At 58.7% G+C, this 19517-nt stretch overlaps 1 protein-coding gene across 8 annotated transcripts in view; it reads right to left on the reverse strand.

The window, feature by feature from the left end:
• Positions 1-19517, reverse strand: part of HDAC7 (histone deacetylase 7) — a 36741-nt gene that overhangs the window by 4993 nt on the left and 12231 nt on the right. For 4 of the 8 annotated variants that reach the window (XM_047865153.1, XM_047865145.1, XM_047865146.1 and 1 more), the window contains 20 exons: positions 14977-15027; positions 11302-11489; positions 11074-11164; positions 10750-10861; positions 9993-10108; positions 9650-9775; positions 9224-9315; positions 8912-9022; positions 8590-8770; positions 8178-8374; positions 7768-7941; positions 6411-6630; positions 4931-5064; positions 4641-4761; positions 4331-4380; positions 2998-3105; positions 1921-1976; positions 1660-1747; positions 464-583; positions 138-235 (listed from right to left, as the gene is read on the reverse strand). In XM_047865153.1, the coding sequence (XP_047721109.1) occupies positions 138-235; positions 464-583; positions 1660-1747; positions 1921-1976; positions 2998-3105; positions 4331-4380; positions 4641-4761; positions 4931-5064; positions 6411-6630; positions 7768-7941; positions 8178-8374; positions 8590-8770; positions 8912-9022; positions 9224-9315; positions 9650-9775; positions 9993-10108; positions 10750-10861; positions 11074-11164; positions 11302-11442 (2336 nt within the window). In that variant the 5' untranslated portion in view covers positions 11443-11489; positions 14977-15027. The remainder of the gene's footprint in view (positions 1-137; positions 236-463; positions 584-1659; positions 1748-1920; positions 1977-2997; positions 3106-4330; positions 4381-4640; positions 4762-4930; positions 5065-6410; positions 6631-7767; positions 7942-8177; positions 8375-8589; positions 8771-8911; positions 9023-9223; positions 9316-9649; positions 9776-9992; positions 10109-10749; positions 10862-11073; positions 11165-11301; positions 11490-14976; positions 15028-19517) is intronic. The other 4 variants (XM_047865149.1, XM_047865147.1, XM_047865152.1 and 1 more) reach the window with 4 other exon arrangements.

Raw genomic sequence — 19517 nt, forward strand, 5'->3', positions numbered from 1 at the left:
TGGTTTAAAATGTCCAGTAATTGGATGAGGATGGGCTGCCAAGCCAACAGATCACCTCCAGCCTGGTACTGCTGGGAAAGGGGCAGGAAAGGGTGGCCTTGCTGGGCATAACTCCCCTGTTCCCCCAGAGCACTCACCTGAAGGCAGCCAGGTACTCAGGATCCCCCATAGGGGGGTCTAGACCTCCTGCCCAGGCCACGTTGACATTGAAGCCCTCACCGCTGCCAGCTCCCACCTGGAAAACAGGAAGCAAGAGAGACAGGAGGGGAGCAGAGTCCCAGAGAGAAATCCCAGGGTGCCAGTGCTACAAGACCAGTTCATCTGGCCTCTTCACTTCCAGGTGGAGAAACGGAGGATCAGAGAGGCTAAGCAACCTGCCCAGGATCGCACAGCTAGTTGTGACAGAGGCACAGTCAGGGCCATGAAGGAGAGTCCACGGGGCCAGAAGGGGGCATGCGGTTACCTCATCCACGGCCCCACTGCCGGGGAAGAAGTTGCCATCATCATGGCGATGCAGGGAGATGTAGAGCACACTGGGGTCCTGGTAGAAGGTTTGCTGGGTGCCATTGCCATGGTGAACATCCTGTGCAGGGAGATGGACAATGGATTAGGGAAGGCCTGAAAGCACACAGGTGGAAGACCGGGGGAGGTTAGAAGGGATCTCAGAGTCCGTCTTCTGAGGGTCAGGACCCTAGACTGGCAGGGAGGAGCCTGGGGTTCCTGGAGCTACACTGTTAAGTGGTCCTAAGCAGTCCACTGGCTCTCTCTGTGCCTCAGCCTCTCCATGTGTGCACAGGTGTGAGACCATGAAGGGGAGGAGACGTGCCAAGGACCAGCCAGCCAGGAAGAGCGACAAACGTGTGGCAGAAGTGGGAGGAATCCAGGATTACGCGTGTCTGGAACCTCCACTACCGTGTCTGATCCAAGGTCATGGAGAGATGAGAACCCAAGCTGAGTTACAGAGGAGCTGTACATGGACCCCAGCGCCGCCCCTCCCAGGGAGAGCCGTGGCCTGACGCTTGGTAACTCACAGGACCGTGCGTGGGCACAAGTGTGGAAAGTTCTTCCACTGTCACCTTCTGCAGAGGAATGTCCCATGCACGGGTGTTCGGGCAGAGGGGTTTAGCACGGATGCATGTACTCCAGGGTTCAAGAGCCTGAGTTCGAATCCCAGTCTCAGAACTTACTACATGTGTGGCTATGTGCAAGTTACTTAACCTCTCTGGGCTCACGCTCCTCATCTGAAACTGGGCTATAGCCGGGATCAAACAAACGTATCACAGGTAAAACTGTAGCGTCTAGATGTGATTAGGAGCATGTTGGTGTTACCGGTTATTGTTATTGCCATTATTACCACTGTACCGGAAATGCAGAAATCATCAGATCTGCAGAAAGAAGCCAGTAGAGGCCAAAGAGCACTCAAATGTCTCTTGCCACGGTGGGAGGTTGTCACGGCTGAGGGCCTTCCCCCCACACCATCGCCCCTGGGCCTCCCACCCCCTGATGTGGTGTCATCTTCACCCACATTTTACACAGAAGGAAAGTGAGGCTCAGGAGGCTGATGCAGAACAAGGACAGGAAGCCATATCCTCTGCTGCCAGGCTCAGGGCTCTTTCCACAGGGCTCACGGATCTGAAGGGGCTAGGAACAGGGACCTACCCAGTCCATGATGAGGATCTTGCCGGCCTTGCCCTGTTGTTGAAGTTGCCGGCAGGCAATGGCCACGGAGTTGAAGAAGCAGAAGCCCCTGGGAGGAGAGAGAGAGGCGTTGCCAGCCTATTTCCCCCTTGTATCTCCACCTCTCCAGCCTCCTTCCTCTGCCTGCCCCTGGCCTGGCCTAGCCCTAGAAGGCTCAGGGGACGGAGGGGGAATGCCCCCCCCCACCTCATCGCCCCCACCAAGGCCTCCCCCCGGCCTTACATGGCTGTAGAATGGTCCGCATGGTGTCCTGGGGGCCGAACCACAGCAAAACCATTCTGGAAACAGAAAGAATGCTCGTCAACCAAAGGGTCAGCACCCGGAGACGCATCTCCGTGAAGCTGCCCCCAACCCGAGGTTCATCCCTTGAGTAGGGGTCACAGGACAACAGCTGTCCGCAAATCTGACCGCAGCCAGGCTGGACCTGAGATGCCCCGGTGCTGGGCCTCCGAGCCAGGCATCCTCTGCTTTTAGGCTGGATGTGAAAACAAACCGCCCCCGCCCGCCCCCCCCCCGCCAACCTTGGTGTATTCGGGCTGTTATCACTTTATAACAACAGTTACTATTTGTTGGGCAAAATCTACTGCCTGGCACCGTGCCAAGCACTCTACAAACACCAGGTTTCATCCCAACATCTCTATGAGTGTAAATGTTATCTAATCCTTACAACATCTCCATGAGATAAACATGATTATCTCCAGTTCACAGAGGAGGACAAATCTGAAGCTCAGGCAGGTTAAATAACTTGTGTGAAGCTGCCTGCTTGTGGAGGGCAAGACCAAAATTTACAACCCAGGGCTGAGCCTTTAACTGCAACGCTCCTCCAAAGAGAAGAAATGAACACGAAGCCACGTTGGGCTCCGAGCTCATAGACAGGGGGGTGCGTGGGCCTCAGCACAGGCCCCCGTGAGGTGCCCAGCCCAGAGCAAACAAGCACAGGCACCAACCGGCCTATAAAAAAACCCTCGGTATTGCCAAGAATCAATTTGCCAATGGACAAAGGTCCAGACGTGCTCTGCAACTCGCCAGGGGTCACCCCGTGGGTCTGTGTGTTGAATGATCCTGAACGATTATAATCCCGTGTCTCTTCGAGACAGAGGTCTAGGGTCACAGTGGCTTGACTCCCCACCAAACAACATGACCCTAAGGTTCAAATCTCAGCTTAGTCCCCCAAGCACTCAATTTCCCTTCCAAAACCCTGTGGGGACGTCCCAGAGGAACAAGACGTCTGGGCCTCCGGGTCTGGCTGTCCCTGCAGCGTCCCCTGCGGTTCACCCACCTTCAGCTCAAACTTCCTACCTTTAGCTCACGGGAAGCGACTTTGAAGGCAAGGTCAGTGACGCTGCCGGCTGCCCAGCGGGCCGCATTGGAAGAGTGCAGCTCATTCCAGATGGTATCGGTATCCACCTGTGGGGGCCAGAGCCAGGGCCTGCGTCACCAGAGGCCCCCCACAGGAGCCGGGGCCCACTTGGGCGGTGCCCACCCCACGGCCAGGACCCCAGGGGCAGGGAGCTGGGCAGACAGCGCTGCCTCCCCAGTGCCCCACCACCCAAAGGCAAGGCCTCCTGTGTCCCCCAATCCCAGCATGACTTCTCCTTCCCAGCTTCAGTCCATATCACCAGCCCGTATCTGGCCAGCACTCTGCCGGCAGCATCGCGCCTGCCTCCCCAGTCAGAGGAGGGGGCATGGCGTTACCTGGGCGGGACTTGGGGTTTGGACCGGGAGGGGGTTTTAAGCCCCAGCTGACTCTGCTCAGGCCCTGCGGGACGGTCGGAGCTCGAGGGGCCGTCTGCACCACTGTCTTCCACTCAGGGCCCCTAGCCCAGGCTGGGAGGCCCCCCAAACCCAGTCCCTGGGCCTCAAGGCTAGGGAGGGGCCGGGGGGCATGATGGGGAGATGGGGAGGGCGAGGCGGACCAAGAGAGGCGAGGAAGGCAGAGAGAGTCGCAAGAGGCTGGAGAAAGAGAGAGAGAGAGACAGACAGAGAGGGAGAGGAGGGAGGAGAAAACAGAAGCAACAACAGTTGGAAAAATCAGAAAGTGGCAAGAAATGGGAAGTTGTGAACAGGGCGCTGACTGGCTCCCAAACAGCCCCCCAGCTACGGCTCCCACTTCCCTCCAGAACTAGGCCTCCATCCCGTGCCTGCACACTCCTGGCTGGGACACCACCAGAGGAGGCAGAGAGCCCCTGAAGCTGGGCGAGCCGGGAGGAGGGGAAGGTGGGCAGTGGGAGAGAATTGCCTGGGTCGCCAAGGACACCGGAGGCACCCCCACAGCCCCAGGCCGTGGAGCCTGACCTCCTGGAGGCCAGCGTGGAAGGGACAATCCCGACCACCACCAGGGTCTTACGAAGGGAGGCGATCCCCTGCTCTTTGAACCTCACTCGACATTTACCACACACCGTCTCAGTGCAAGGCACAGGGCTCCCCACTCAGGAGACACTGATAGGTGGAGGACACACCTGTCCACAAGGAGCTTCTAGCCGGCAGAGGAGCATTATGGGAGAGCCCCTGGCCCAACGGGTCTGGTAGAACCACAAGAACAAGCAGGTAGGGGCTGGGCCTGGGAGAACAGAAGGGAGGAGCTCCGAGAGCCCGTGGCAACGGCCGCTCAAGACCCCCCGGGCACACTTACCCCTACCCCACCACAGGGCAGCATCACAAACATCCGCTGTGCCAGGAGCCCTGTGGGGAGAGGCCCAGTGTGTGTGAGCTGAATCCTCTCGGCTCTGGCCCGGCTGGGAGCACAGAGAGCCCGCAGAGGGCTGGGGCCAGGTACGCAGGGCAAGAGGGCAGTGGGCAGCGGAGGGACTAGGGCAGCCTGGGGATGCCCAGGATGCTGGGGGCACAGGCCGGGCAGGGGTGGGGCAAGAGAGCACAGGGGATGAGTGGGCCGGGTGAGCCAGTGGAGGCCCCGGGGACCCCAGGCACCATGAGGCCCCTACCTGCCAGCTTCCCGTTGTCCAGTTTGAGGCGGCTGAGCGGGTTGGTGCCATAGAGAAGCACGTGCCGCTCGGAGTGCACTGACTGCAGCTCCTCCAGGGAGGCCTTCCGGCCCCGGAGACACTGGGGAAGGGCCCGCAGAGCTCCTAAGGCCCTGCTCACCCCCTCCCTGCCATCACCGCCACCCGCTTGGCCCCTCATCTCCCACTGGCTCCAGGGCCCCCCTTCCCTTCCCTTCCCTTCCAGCACTCCCACCTCCTCCGGTTCCACAGCCCCCTCCCTGCCCGCTCACCTCACACTGGCTCCGGAGCCCCCGCTCCTGCAGCCGGGACCAGATGCTCTGGATACGGCCCGCGTGCTCCGGGTGCCTGCTGTTGTCCCCGCAGGAGCACTGGTGTTTCAGCATCACCGAGTCGTACACCAGCCCTGCCAAGAACAGGGCTCAGGGCCCAGACCCAAGGGAGTCCCCACCCCCGCCCCTGCCTGCATGCACACACGCACACACACGGAGCCAACCTGACATGCCCCCCCACGCCCCCCCCCCCCGCCCGTCACGCAATCCCGCATACCCCATCCTGCCCCTCGGCCCCTCACACCCAGACACACCCCCACCCCGGTCGCTAACCCAGGCAGCCTCAGGCACCCCGCGCACACACGACACAACCCCAGCTAATGCTGCTGCCACACAGCTGATGCCTTCCTGCCACACTGTCCCTGCTCCCCTGGCCCAGTGCATCCACCATGACCTCAGGAGCTCAGAGCCTAACAAAAGGAGGCCTAATGTCAGGGTCTCACGCTGGATGCCACGACCCAAATAGGTGGCCAAGGGGGAACGAGAGGAGAAAAACATTCCTCAGAAACCCCCAGACTGAGAGGGGGGAAGCCTACAGTGACACTGAGCCACGTGACAAGACAGATGCAGTTTTGGGGAAGTGACTGCTTCGGCCTGAACAGCGGGGACGCCTAGAGGGCCCCGCACACGGTGGGTGTCCAGCACGCCTCAGGACAGCAGGATCTGCGAAACTTTCACACCACTTGGCCCAGGGATGCCACTCCTTAAGAGTGGGAAACAACACCAGGGGTGAACGAAAGTTTATTCACAAGGACGTTCCCGTGAGGGAAAACGAGTAGCCCAACCCGGAAGAAATCTTGAAAAAAATAAAGATAGAATACTGTGACGAAATAGTCCAAAAATCTCATTTTTACGGGCGAGTTGCATCACAGCGTGTTCGTAACACGTTCACAGAACAAGGCGGGGCACAGCACGCAGGCCGTGTGTAGACGGGGTTTGTACACAGCTGGATTAAGATGGGGCTGAACGACAGCGGCCTTCAGGAGAGGCTGCTTTGGGGTGGTGGGATACTGGCTGGTGATTTTTATTTCATTCTTAGGTTTTTACATGGTTTATAAAATTTCTAAAATGCTTTTAAGCTCTTTTTACAAGCAGAGCAACCGTAACAAATAATCGCTTTTGAAAGATCTGAGCTGGGTGCCAGGAGACCCGGATTCTTGGCCTGGCTTGACCGTCAGCTTGCTATTTGGCAACCGTGTCACCTTAGGTCCCCGGCGCCCAGGTCTCCTCATCTGTAAGATGAGAACAACCACCCTCTCTACCTGCTTCATGGGACGCCACGTGGACCTAACAAGACCCAGAAAGTGCTCTGTGGCCTCATAAAATGTCCTGAGCGACACCACGACACAGACATGGACTCGTGCCTGAGCCCGTGTGCCCCCAGCCCCTTTTCCCACCCCCACTCTAATCCAGGCCTCACCTGTGGTGAACGGCAGGGTCCTGGCAGAGGTCTCTGAGCAGGGCAGGACACGGGCCTGGCTGGCAGGCTCTGGGGTTGGCAATGAGGCAGGCGCAGCTGGGGATGACTGAGCCCTGGACAGGGGCCGGTGACTGCCCTGGGCCAGGGAAAGCAGCACAGAGTCCCCAGTTCCTCCCCGTGGGAGCCGCCCAGCCAGTCGCTGCTGCTCCCAGAGGAACACCTGAGGGACACAGGGGGCCTCAGATTCCAGGTCTCAGGATTCTGCTCCATATGCTTCTGCCCAAGGTCTCAGAAACCTCCAGGCAGGACCCCTTCGGGAGAGATTCCAGGATGCCTCCAGCCTTGCCTCCTGGCTGGGCTCTGGCCTTTGAATGCTGAACCCCCTGCCCCCGCCGATGCCCCCAAAGGTCCGCAGCCCAGAACGACCACGCTATTCCACCAGAACGCCTTGGAGCCTTGGGACTCCAAAGCCAGAACCCCGGTAAGGGGCCTCGGGCCAACTTCCCAAGGACACAGGGACCTGTGTGAGCCATTGCACATGTGTGGGCTATTACCATGTGCCATGGGCCGACTTGTGTCCCCCCACTTCCTGTTTACAAAGTCCTAACCCCTGGCCCAGTACCTCAGAATATGACCTGATTTGGGGATGGGGCCTTTACAGAGGTAATCAAGTTAAAATGAGCTCATCAGGGTGAGCCTTAATCCAATACGACTTCCATCCTTATAAAAAGGGGAAATGTGTACACAGACAGGCATAGAGGGAGGATGCGTGAAGACTCAGAGAGAAGGTGGCCATCTGCAGGTGGGGAGAGAGGCCTGGAGCAGCCCCTTTCCTCACGGCCCTTGAAGGAACCAACCCTGAGGGCACCTCGATCTTGGACTTCCGGCCCCCAGATCTGTGAGACAATAAATGACTACCGTTTAAAGCACCCTGTTTGTGCTACTTGTCACAGCAGCACTAGCAAACGCATACGCTGTGAGCACGCCCTGGCTCCGCCCCATTTCCTGCCCCAGCCGCCTTCCTGGACACGGTACAACGGGTCACAGGGGAGATGTACTAGGGCAGGAATGCGCGTGGCTCCATGAGAGCCCAGCCTCACTGCTGCACAAGGACACGGCTGCACCCTGAGACTGCCGGGCTGCCGGGGCGTGGGCGTATGAGGACGCATGCGCGCGCACGCTTGTGCCCGGATGCGTGTAGGGGTGTGCGGGCCTGCACCTTGGTGCGGATCCGATAGGGTAACCGTGGGTCCCGGAGTTGTCTCCCACACTGGTAACCTGGCTCCCTCCCCTCCATCTGTGCCAGACCCCAGAGTCTCCCGACTGCACCTTCCCAGGGAAGCGGGCGCTGCCATACCTGCTGGTGCTGCTGGAGAGGAATAGGGCCTCTGGCTTCGTGCTGCCCATGGCTTGACTCCCTGTGCTCCAGGGCGTCATCCCCCACCGGCCCCACTCCCCCACCATCTGTCTCCAGGTCCTCAGCTGAGGGGATCTGCCGCAGTCGGGGCTTCTCACTTGGCTTGGCTGGCCTCTGGGGAGGGGAAATGCCCACTGAGAACACATGCTGGGATTCAAGGTGTGCAGTGGGCCACGGTAGGCCGGGCTGGGTGGCTGCTCATCTTGCTGGGGCTTTAGCAGCCAGGCAGCTCTTGGCCCTCAGGAGCCATATCCTCTCTCTGGCCCACCAGATCCTCACCCTCCCTTCTTTCAGCCCCCAGGGTCCAGTTAAGCAACCCCTCATCACCTCCCCTACCCAGTTCCCCTCACCTTGATCAGCTGGACGTGAGGTTTGAGCCGGTCCAGGCGGGGCTGCAGGGGGCCCAGCGGTGGGGGGGCGGTGGCGCTTGGGGGTAGGGGCTCTGAGCGGGTCCGGCTCAGTGGCCGGTGGAGGCCTGACCCAGAGAGCCGCTCGGTGGTCAGTAAGGACTGGGCAAAGTGGAAGGGCAGGGGCCCAAGCCCGGGCACTGGAAAGAATGGGGTGGGGGTGGGGCATAAGGAGGGAACCAAAGGGAGGAACGGAAGGAAGCAAAGGCTTGGGGTGGTAGGCGGCAGGGACTCAGCAGGGAGACACGCAGGATGGGGGATTGCAGAGGGGCAGGAAGGAAGGGACCCTTCCCGGGCTTGGCCCTTAGCAAGATGCAGGGACCAGCCCCTCCCCTGGAGAAGCCTGGGAACTCACCAGTCAGCAGGGGCGCGTGAGAGACTGAGGGATCGAGGAGGAGAATGGGCTGTAGTCGAGAGGACAAGGGGCCCCCAGACTCAGACTCCAGGCTGTGGGGCAGGAAGAGGGGAGCATGGGGGCTCCCCAGGACCGGCCCCCGAGGGCCCAGTGTCGGATGGGTCCTGCGGTCAGCATCAGCCTGGAGAGAAGAAGGGAGAAGTCACAGGGGGGAAAGATCCCTCCCAGAGAGAGCGGTGAAAGTGCCAGGGTGAGGTGGTAGGAGAAGGGAGCGAACAGAAGCTGGGGGCTTGCAGTGGGGGAGGGCGCCTCAGCCACTCACCCTGGCAGGGGCGGGGAGCCCCAGCGTGATTGCGGGCAGCAAGGACACTGTCGGCAAGGCGAACGGGGCCAGAGAGGTCTCCTGCAGCCGCAGCCGCTGGCCCAAGAGCGCCTGCCATGGGGAGCAGGGCAGGGGTCACCGGTCCCAGACCTCTACCTCTGGGCACGCCTTCCCCAGAACCCCCAGGAGGCTCGGGTCCAGGCTGCCCAGACCCCGTGGCCCCAGCTTGGTCAGGGCTGCTCGCTGAGAAGAAGGCTGAGCCTCAGAACGGCCCCCCTGCCCCCTGGAGAGCCCAGCCTGGCAAGGCCTTACCTCCGAGCCCAGGACGGGGTTGGGGCCTTGCTCGCTGTCATTGGGGGAGCTGCACCCTGATGCTGGTGTGCTGCTGCTACTGGGGGAGGAGTCTGGGGCGGGGAGGGAAGCACAGTCAGAGGCCAAGCGTGGCCAGAGCAGGGCCAGTCCCCCTTCCCCAATGGGCGGCCTCTGCTTCCTGCTTTCTTCCCAGAAGGGCAAGAAGAGGGCCAGCCACTGGTCTCCAGTGCCTCTGGACACTTTTTTGAAGGTGACCCTTCTTCTGGGCAGACGTCAGCTTAGCCAACAGTATGGGGGCTGGCAACTCACCCCCCTAGCAAGTGTGTGGGACACATCCTGTATGACCATGCACACTAGCCCTGTCTGGGTGGGACCTGACCCAAAGGGATAACACCAGCCACCTCTGCTCACCCTGCTGGCTCTTACCACCGAGGGTCTCTGCAGGCCGCCGCCGGAGACTAGGCGGGGCGCTCTCCTTTCTGAGCAGTGGATTCTTCCTCCTCTCCAGGGACTTCTTGGGCTTGTAGCGCAGCTTCAGGTTGGGCTCAGAGACTGTGGGAGCACAGCGTTACTTGGCCCCACACCTCCCTCCTCCCAGTCACCTCTGAGTTAAGGTGAGAGAAGGCAGTGCCAGGGAGAAGGCAAGCCACTGGGGGCTGACCTTCTGCTCCCCAGCCAGACCCTCCCACCCCTCCACACTCCCAACCCATGTCCAAAGCCCTGACCCCTTAACTCCCCTAGAGGGTCTCCCCCTGCCTGTCCCACTCGCCTGTCTTTCGGAGAGGGAAGTGTTCTGGGGGGTCACTGGGCAGGCTGGGAACCGGAGGCAGAAAGCTGCTAAGCATAGAGCGAGCAGCTCCTTCCGTCTCCAAGGGCTCGAGAGTTCTGTGGAGTGAAGGCACAGGTTGCTTCAGAGGGGTGGAGAGGCCCAGAGACCTGGCAGCCAAAGGCTCTGCAAGGGCTCTTCCTGAGCAGGGGCCCCCGGGACCTGCTAGGGGAGGCAGCAGCAGCTGACAGGGCCAGGCACTGTGTGGCGGGACAAGAACAGGGGCCATCTCCAGGTGGCAGCATTGGGCCACCCTTCCTATAGGCAGCCTCCAACGCAGGCCTCAGATCTAGGCCTAGGAGCCAGGGTCCCAGGGCTTGCTTGGGTCCCAGTCACACTGGGAACTCTTTGTCCCAGCAGGAGGAACCTGCTCCAGGAATCAGCATTTTTTTTGGTGCTTAGGGAAAGTCATAAAAAGAAAAGGGACTCGCGTACGGAAGAAGAAAGCCAGCGTGGTATGTCGGGGTCTCGGTGACGGAGTACGAAGGGCTTCGGGTGGGGTGGGGTGGGGAGAGATAATTCAAGGAGAAAAGGGGGCAGGTGTCGGGTGGGGGAGGGGTTTGGGGACAGCATTATAATTAGAGGCGAGGAGTAAGGGTCAGGTGACGGGCAGCTGGGAGGCAGAGGGGGAGAGTACGAGCGAGCGTGCACAGGCTGACCCGTAGGGAAGAGGAGGTGAGGACGCGAGGGAGCTAGTTACCTGTAGGGAATGCTGGGGCTATTGGGATGGACTGTTCTCTCTAGGGCTGCCTGCTGCTTCTTTAGAATCACCTCTGCCAGCTTCTGCTTGACCACACTGCTAGCTACGGCACCTATGGGGGTGGGAAGTCACGAATGGGTTGGGGGTGGACGGACAGTGGCCTCCCTGCCGCATCCTCCGCCCATTGCCCCCGTCCCCTGGCGTAATACGAAGCGGCCAGGGGCCCTGGCCTGCTCAGGCGAGAGCCAAGCCCGTGGCCCCACCCCTTCTGCGAGGCCCCGCCCACACTCTGCAAAACCATGCCAGCCCGCGTGCGGTCCTTACTTCGCTTGCTCTTGTCCTTATTGAGAAGCTGCCGCAGCTCTTGTTCCTGCTGCCCCACCTGCAACTGGGGCACCGGTGTGTCCATTGGGAGCTGTGGGCAGGGCCGGCCGCCCAGGAAGGGGCAAGGAGTTGAAGACTGAGCCGAGGGTCTGGGGGAGGCGGGAGGGAGGGAGGGGGGCTGGGGGCGGAGCTCGAGGCCACCGCGTGTGCGGGGAGCTCTGACTTTACCCTCATGGGTTCCGCTGAGCGCTGAGGCAGGCCTGCTGCGAACAGCAGGTGGTGGTGCAGGTGCTGGGGGTGCTGCAGGGCCAGCAGCGCCGGCTCTGGCGGGGGCTCCACCGGGGGCCGCTGGCCCACCCGCAGGTCCATGGGCTGGGGCTGAGGGCCTGGCGTGTCCGCTGGGGGCCTGAGGCGGCCTGGGGGCACACAGAGAGGGCAGGGTCGGCAGGGAAGTTTGAGGGAGAAGGTCAGGACCTAAGCAGCCTCCTCCAGGCTCACTTGACAAGGGCAAGCCACCCTCAGGTGCCTTTTCCTCACTTCAGTCCTCACCGCGGTCCCATGAGAAAGGAGGTCATGTAACCATACAAGGTTAGGCTATCGAGGTAGCGCTCCAATCGAGCCTTCTGACTCCAAGCACGGTGCTTTTCCACTAAATATGTTGCCTCTCCAGAGCAGGGGCTGGGTGCTGGGAGGATTCAGTGACGGGCTGCAAGCCCTATGGGGGAACATTCTGGGCCCTGCCATCTCCTTCTCTTCTTCCCGGATGGAATGAAGATTTGGCCGGACTGCCCCCTAATGAACTGCACTCAAAACAGCTAGCCCGCGGGCAAACGGTCCCCTTTGTTCAGCCACCAGCCCTAGAGGGCCTCATGGGCTCTTTCAGCAGCCACCCTCCGGTACTCTATCCCGGGCCACAGGATAAAGAGGCAGTGCCCTGAACCTGCGGCTAGCCTTGCCCCGCCATCCTGAGCCTGCACGGCCCTATTCGCAGGGCAGCTTCCTCAGCTCTCGGGGCCCATCTGCAGGGGCCTGCCTCCAGGCACCCTCAGGCCAGCTCTGGGCCTGGCACTGTAAGAACCGCAGGCTCAGCCGCCTCTTCTCAAGCACCCTCTGCACCGAGGCCAGGAGTACCTTCCCAAGGCCGTGGGTGCAGGACCTATTTATAACTAGCCACCAGACCAGGTTGTGTGCCCACACAGCCAGCCGGACCAGGCTGGATGGGGCAGCTGCGGATGCTCAGAGGTGGAGTGTCTGCAGGGTGATTTTCCTGGAGAAAGGGAAGCAGGTAGGGGTGAGAGCAGGTGCCCTAGGACAGAGCACACAAGTGGGGGAACCTTTCTGGAGAAGCCTCCTTCCGCTCATCCAATGCTAGGCATCCCTCATCAGGGGATGACTTTCCCTCCTGGCCCAAGGCTGAGGGGGACTGGAAGGCACTGGGACAAAGCACCAGCTGGGGAGTCAGGGAACACAGTCTCCAGGCCCAACTTAGCCATTACTACTCATTACCTTAAACCTATGGCACATGTGTATGCATGTCTGCAAAACACTTTCACCCTGAAATCCCCTATAAGCCCTGGGAGGTAGTTATTACTATTTCATTATCCCAAATGTGGAAACTGAGGCTCGGGTGAAAGGACCTCTCCAAAGCCACCCAGGAAACAGAGACAGCGAGCATGGCTTCTGGTCCCACCCAGGCCACTGCTCTAGCTCTTTTTTCCCATCGACTTTCAGGAAGTCACCAGCCTTCATGGAAGTTTCTCAGTGGACGAAGGAAGAAGGGCTCGCGGTAGGTTGCTAAGGGGCACCTGCTCTAACATGCCCTGACCGGGGGAGATGGAGACAAGCAGGGAGGTGCCCACCGCGACTCTCTGGATATTAAGAGACCGGAGGGGACGGCTGTGTACCCAGATGTGCCCTGCAGCAGGCAATGCATGGCTTCCGTGTCCCCACCCCTTGTTCATGCATCCACCCAGGGAACCCAGATTCTCAGTCTGATGGAGTCTAGGCCTCTGATGCTAACACCCTCCTGCCAGGAAGGGTCTCAGTCCTCCCACATCTGGTGTCCTGGCTTCCTGGGCTGACTCCCCTGATGATGCAAGAGGGACCTCAGGGAACCTGAGGCAGGCCACAGGACGAGGTGCTGGCCGCTTCAGCATCACACAGACCGCGAGGGCCCATCCTTTACGCTGAGCAGATTGACTCTGAGCTGAGAATGTGGGAGGGGCTCTGCCAGCAACCCTGAGAACACCTGTGAAGGTCACTTAGCACATGGGGGTCTCCACAGTCTGGTGCTAAGCTGGCTTCTCGTGGTCTCCTACGTCCCAACACAAGCCTTCGTCTCAGCCATCAGCTCCTGTCCTGCTACAAGCCCACGTACCTTTTGTCCTCTGAGCTTTTGCTCCCAACGACCCCCTGGTGGTACTGTCCTCACCCCTCACATTCTACTTTTCCAAATCCTACCCTTTCTTCCAAGTCCGGCTGGAATCCTCCCTCTTCCCGGGACTCAGCCCAGTGCCCCGTGTCCCTCCCTCCTCTGGACTCCAATCACGTTGGAAGTTCTGTGCCCTATAAGCACAGTGTGGGCAGGTACCGTCTGAGGTAAACTCCAAGGGCAGGAACTTGGTTTTGTTTCCTTCTCACTATCCCAGCGCCTAGAACGGTACTCAGCACAGGACAGGAACCCAATAAATACCGGCTGAATCGATGAATAAATCTCTGTGTCCGTCCCCCTAAAACACCTAGGAAGTTACCCTGGCACAGAGATGGGGCTCATCAATGTTTCTGTTTCTTTTTCCGATTTCTGTGTTTTTTTAAAGAAATCACCTGTCTAGGGGTGCTGGGGTGGCTGCCGGTTGACTGTCCAACTTTGGCTCAGGTCACGATCTTGCCGTTTGTGAGTTTGAGCCCTATGTCGGGCTCTGTGCTGACAGCTCGGAGCCTGGAGCCTGCTTCGGATTCCGTGTCTCCCTCCCTCTCTCTGCTCCTCCCCTACTTGCACTCTGCCTCTCTCTCTCTCCCTCTCTCAAAACTAAATAAACATTTAAAAAAATTCCATATCTCCATAGCTAGGAGGACTAAGTGACAACAGGTGGTGAATTTGTTTCTTGAATGAAGGGATGAACTCAATCAGTTGTCCCTTGCGTGGCACCGGTCACATACTACATTCTCCTATCACTTCCCTTTTTATTGGCGTGTCCACTCTCCCCAACCTGCCTGTAATCTTTCGGACAACCAGGACTGAGGCGCAGAGGATCCCCGGACTCCATTTGTCCCCACCATCTGTAGCCATTAGGTGTCAGGCACCCAGTAGGCCCTCTGCAGACGCTGGCTGAGACTAAGGGGAAGACAGCCCTCAGCCCCTCCAGCCCCAGCCCCACGGGCGTGCCTAGACGGGAGCGCAGCGGAAGTCCCGGCACAGGGGACAGGGAGCGGCAGAGGCAAGGAGAGGTGAGAGAACCAAGGAGAGGGGACCCTCCCCTCCTGCCTGAGCAGCAGGAGGCACCTTTCCATTTTGCAGGGCCCGTGTGAGGACCGAAGCCAACAAACAAGAACGCGGCGCCTCGCCCGGAGCCTCATGTGAGGCAGGGGTCTGAGGATAAACAGTAGCTTCCTACTTGCCTTCCTGTTTCACTGCAGCCAGCAAGGACAAGAAGAGCATCGTGCCTTTCCTTTTCCTGTTTTGCTTCCTAGCAATGGGACCAGCCTAGGTCCGAGGCTGCCTCTCTTATCCCACTCCTCACCCCACCCCTACGCCAACTTCACCCCCACCCTCAGAACCCCAACCTCCCAACCCGCTGGCCCATCAGCCAGCTACCCTGCTTCCCTCCCCTTCAGCTCCTCTCCCTTCTTGTGTCCCTTCCATCCTCACTCCCCACCACGGGCTCCCTCGGGCCTGACTCTTACCTGTGCCAGGGGGACTGGGGCAGTGGGCACCCGGGCTCACCTGGGTCCCATCTGTAGAGAGAAGAGAGAGGGCATGAAGGGGCTGCAGGGGAGGGGTGGGGAAGGGATGAGAGGGCCAGGCCATGCAGGCTCCCTGCCACTACAGGAGGTCCCACTCCAGCTTGGGCGCTCCCAAACTGGCATCTGCACCAGGATCTAACCAAAAAGCAAGGACCCCATCCCATTCATTTCCTCGACTTCCCAGTGCAGAATGAGAGCACTCGCCAGCCCTCCCTTCCTCATTCAACTCACCCAGTGACTCAAACATCTCAGCCTGCTGGAGCCGGGTCCACAGCAGGCCCAAGGAGGCCCGAGTTCCCCCAACAGTGCCCTCAGCCCTCCTGGATGTGCTCAGACACCATCCTCCTAGGGCCCAGGCTCCCACAACCCTGAGGGAAAGAGGACTAGAAGGGGAGGTGGCCAGAGGTGGGAGGGCACGGCTGCTGAGGCTGGCAGGTGGGAGATGGGGAGAAGCTGGCCCAGAGAAGGGTAGCTGGGGGCTGCTCAGAGGCCTCCCAGGTGGGAGCAGATGGGAGCAGGTGGAAATGGGGAGGCTTCCACAGTCGGGGACGGACGGGGTCATGGCCTGAAGATCAAGTCAGAAATGGTGGGAGCTGTGAACTGGGGCGTCTGGAACGCATAGGCCCTGTCCTGTGTCTTGCAGCCTCTGTTCCCCCAGAGAAAAGAAGCTCTCAGTTTTTTCTTTTTGGACTTCTGAAACAGAAGTCTTTTCTTTTGGGAATAGTCACCTCTCCCAGGCTCATAAGCCCAGCCCAGAGCCCCCCTGTCCCATTCAGAACCCATGAAGCTCCGTGGCAGGAGGCCCTGAGGAGCCCAGAGGCCCACTGGGGTAGGCAAAGACAGAGTTCAGATCCGAGGTCCCCTGTCCAAGACGGACACCTTTCCTTACTGCTATCCCAGCTCAGGGCCGAGGGGACAGGAGTCTAGGAGACCGGAAGGCCACACCTGACGGACACACAGAAGACCTCCTCAGGCCAGGTGCAGGGCAGAAGGGATATTTTCTGAATAGCAACTGGTGGGTGCTGCTCTTTTGGGTCTGTGTTTAAGGGGCAGTCATAGTTCCTCTTCCAGAGGCTGAAAAAAGGAGAACTCCCTGTAGGCAGGCACCGCTGGGGGAAGGGAGAACTCTAGGCACAGGGAGCCTCCCATCACTGCCCTCAAACCCTAGTGTCCCATGCTCCAGGTGGTAGGGAATGGCCAGTCCACCTACCCAAAGTCTGCATAGCACAAGTCGATGGGCCTCCTCACAAAATTCACCCTGACCTTCCTCCTGCTCCCTTCCCAGAGCACCCACTCTGTGTCCACTACCTCAACTGAGTCTACGAATCACGGTCTCCACGCTGCCATTTGGAAGCCACGCCAGTCTGCACCTAACACCTTGCTGGGCGCATGACAGGCTCTGGTAGGAATGAGTGACTCAACAGCAATGGCTTCCCCGGCCCCCTGCCTAGGACGTGGCATGGGTATTTCTCAAGGTTTGTGAGCCCCAAGGAACACTGGTGTGGGAGGAAGCAGCCCATCCCCAGAACATGGTAACCCCCACCCTAGGCTCTCTTAGGACCTCTTCTTTTCTTCTGCAGGACCTGATTCCCCAAGAGAGGTTTCTAAACTGGGCTCCTGGGTGTGTTCCCACAGGCTGTGCCTGGCTTAGAGTCCTGTGCCTCCAGCCCTTCCCAGTGGGAATTCTCTCCTACCTCCTCTCAGTCCCTGCCTGAGGGCTGGTCAGTGGCAATCACGCTTGGGAGCAGGGCCAAGCCTTGCTCCCCTGGTAACCGTGGATTCGGGACACCATGCACTCTCTGGATAGGAGAAAAACTAATGGCCCTGAACTCTGTAGTGTTTGTTACCGGGCCCAAAAGGGATGTTTTGTGATGATGATCTATGATATAAACTCTGTTCAGAAAAGCAGGGAGCATGCACGCATGTGTGTGCGTGTGTTGCCAACAGCGGCTGCTTCCAAAAGCAATTCCTGGAAAAAATTCCGCTTCTCCCCCAACTCCCTGGTTCTGTGCTGACGGCCGATGAGTGCAGAAGAGCCCAAAGCAACAGAGATAAGACCTGTGGAGCAGCTCTCCCGTGTCCCAGAGACAGGAATGGCATCTAAGAGCACCCAGCAAACGGCTGAATTAAAAACCAAAAGGTGTACATCCTATGGCCCAGGCTTGGCAATGATTTGGGGGATGCTTTTTCTCCTTGTCCCCTCTCAGGGTGCTGTTACCACCAATCTGGGGCCAGACAAATGAAATCAGGACTGAATGGACCCAAGGGACTGAGAACACTGCCTAGGCCTGGACCCTGTTCCACACAGCTCCCAGTCAGGGTGGAAAGCTCTGATTTTTGGAATCCTGGCTGCCCTCCCCACCCCATTTCTCCCTTCTTTGGAAGCAGCTGCCATCAGACTGAAGAGGCAGGTTACTTGGCAATGAGCACCCGAGCCTACCTTCCCAAACCAGATCACCTGACCAAAGGGGCCCCCAAATGCCAGTCTATCCCGGTGCTCTGCACCCCCCCCAGAGCAGACACAGGGCCACTCTTCTGTCCCCTGAGCACCTGTGCCAGCTGGTCTCCCACTCCTATCTGGTTGGCCTGGGCCTCACCTGCCCCACAGATGTGACCGTGCCCCAGGGCATGCACAAGGTGGCTGGAAACCTGAGCCCTGCCTGCTTACCTGCTCTCCCAGGTGTTTTAGGCCCTTTGTCAGGAAGAGGGCTTCCTGAGCACTGCCACCCAGAAGCCCCCTGCCAATGCCTCTGATGTCTTTTGTGAGGGCGTCCCCACCTTCCAGATCTCCCGACTAGCTGAATAGGAGTCGACTAGCTGAATAGGAGTCGCAGGAAGGCCTGGGCCCCAGGAGGCAAGAGGAAAGCAGGAAGCGGCAGGAGGCCAGGTCCTGGGTTCAGGGCTGGCTCCCTCCACACCCCACATTACTGTTCTGGTTCTGTTTCCCTGACACAAGCTGGACAAAGCTAGACTCTGCATGGGGGCTGGCAGAGAAGATGAAAGCTGGGGGTGAAACGGCTTCAGGAAGATCCAAGAATAAATAAACATGAGAAAGAACATCATGGTTGCCAGGCCCTTCTGACACAGAGTGAGGGCTGAGCACGAAGGAGAAGCGCCTCTCGAAGGCATTCAGGTCACAGAACCTGAGAACATTAGGAGCCGATGGGGCTTCGGAGATTATTCAGGCCAACCCTCTCACTTCACAGAGTTGGAAAGAGAGAGGGGAAGGGGCTAGGTCACGGTCACCCAGAAGGTGAACGGTACAGCCAGGCCAGACCAGGGCAGGGGAAACTCAAGAAGTCAATCCCAAATGCAGGCATGAAGTACTTTCATGTGAGTCACTGCTCCAGGGGTTGAAGAGATGGAAACATGAATGAAACCTGGTTCTCACTTTCAAGGAGTTTAAAATGCAGCCCACAGTTTTTTAAAAATTAAAACGTAGACTACTTGCCGATACTAAAAATGTTCAGAGTCTCCAAAGGTAAAAGACAAGAACATTCTCAGTCATCCAACTCCCCAGAACTCCCTTAAAGTCAACCCTTTTGAACAGTTTCTCTCTCCCCCACCTTCCAGAAATTCTTTTGTTCATTATTAATTCTATTGCTCATTATCTTGGCATGAAGCTGCTTACTGCTCAGATTTATCCAGAACCCAGGGGGCTGCACGCTGGCTAGAAACTCCTGCCACATAAAGTGAGGAACGTGAAGGTCCACAGCACAGAGGACATTGGGTTTGAGGTCAGATGGACGTGGGTTCAAAGTCTGGTCCCTCAGTGACGTGCAGGGAGAGCCAGGGACACAAGGTAAGCTGTCAAGCCTTGGTCGCCCCATCGGTAACGTTAATAAGAATATCTACTTGGGGGGGGGGCGGCACCTGGGTGGCTCAGTCCATTAAGCGTCCTTCAGGGCAGGTCATGATCTTGCAGTTCAAGAGCTCAGAGTCCTGAGTCCCATATCAGGCTCTGCTGTCTGCCTGGAGCCTGCTTCAGATCCTCTGTCCCTCTCTTTCTGCCCCTCCCCTGTTTGCACTCTCTCTCTCTCTCTCTCAAAAATAAATAAACATTAAAAAAAAAAAAGAATATCACATCTACTTGGAAGTGGCCATCTGAGATTAGCAACACTGTGTGTGAAGCACCTAGCATGTGGTTAGGGGTCATGATTAATACCATTTGTCCCTGAACTTGCCTGCTGCCTCCCTCCCAGCATAAGCATTTCAGCATCTGGTCCCAGTGGCACCCTCTGCTCTTAGTTCTACCACAGTCCATTTTCTCCCCGTTGCATTCCTTGCCCCATCTCCTATACCCTGCCTCCCCCGACCACACTCCCCTCCTTTTCTCTTCCATCTGAACTTTTGTAAACACACACTTCACCGTGTGACAGTTGTTCTAAGCCTTACCTTTGCTAATTCATCTAAGGCTCACGACAAGACAAAACAAAAGGTATGAGGTGGTTACTGTTTTTATCCCCATTACACAGGACAGT

This window comes from Prionailurus viverrinus, chromosome B4 (genome assembly GCF_022837055.1).
Source record: "Prionailurus viverrinus isolate Anna chromosome B4, UM_Priviv_1.0, whole genome shotgun sequence".
Lineage (NCBI taxonomy): Eukaryota > Metazoa > Chordata > Mammalia > Carnivora > Felidae > Prionailurus > Prionailurus viverrinus.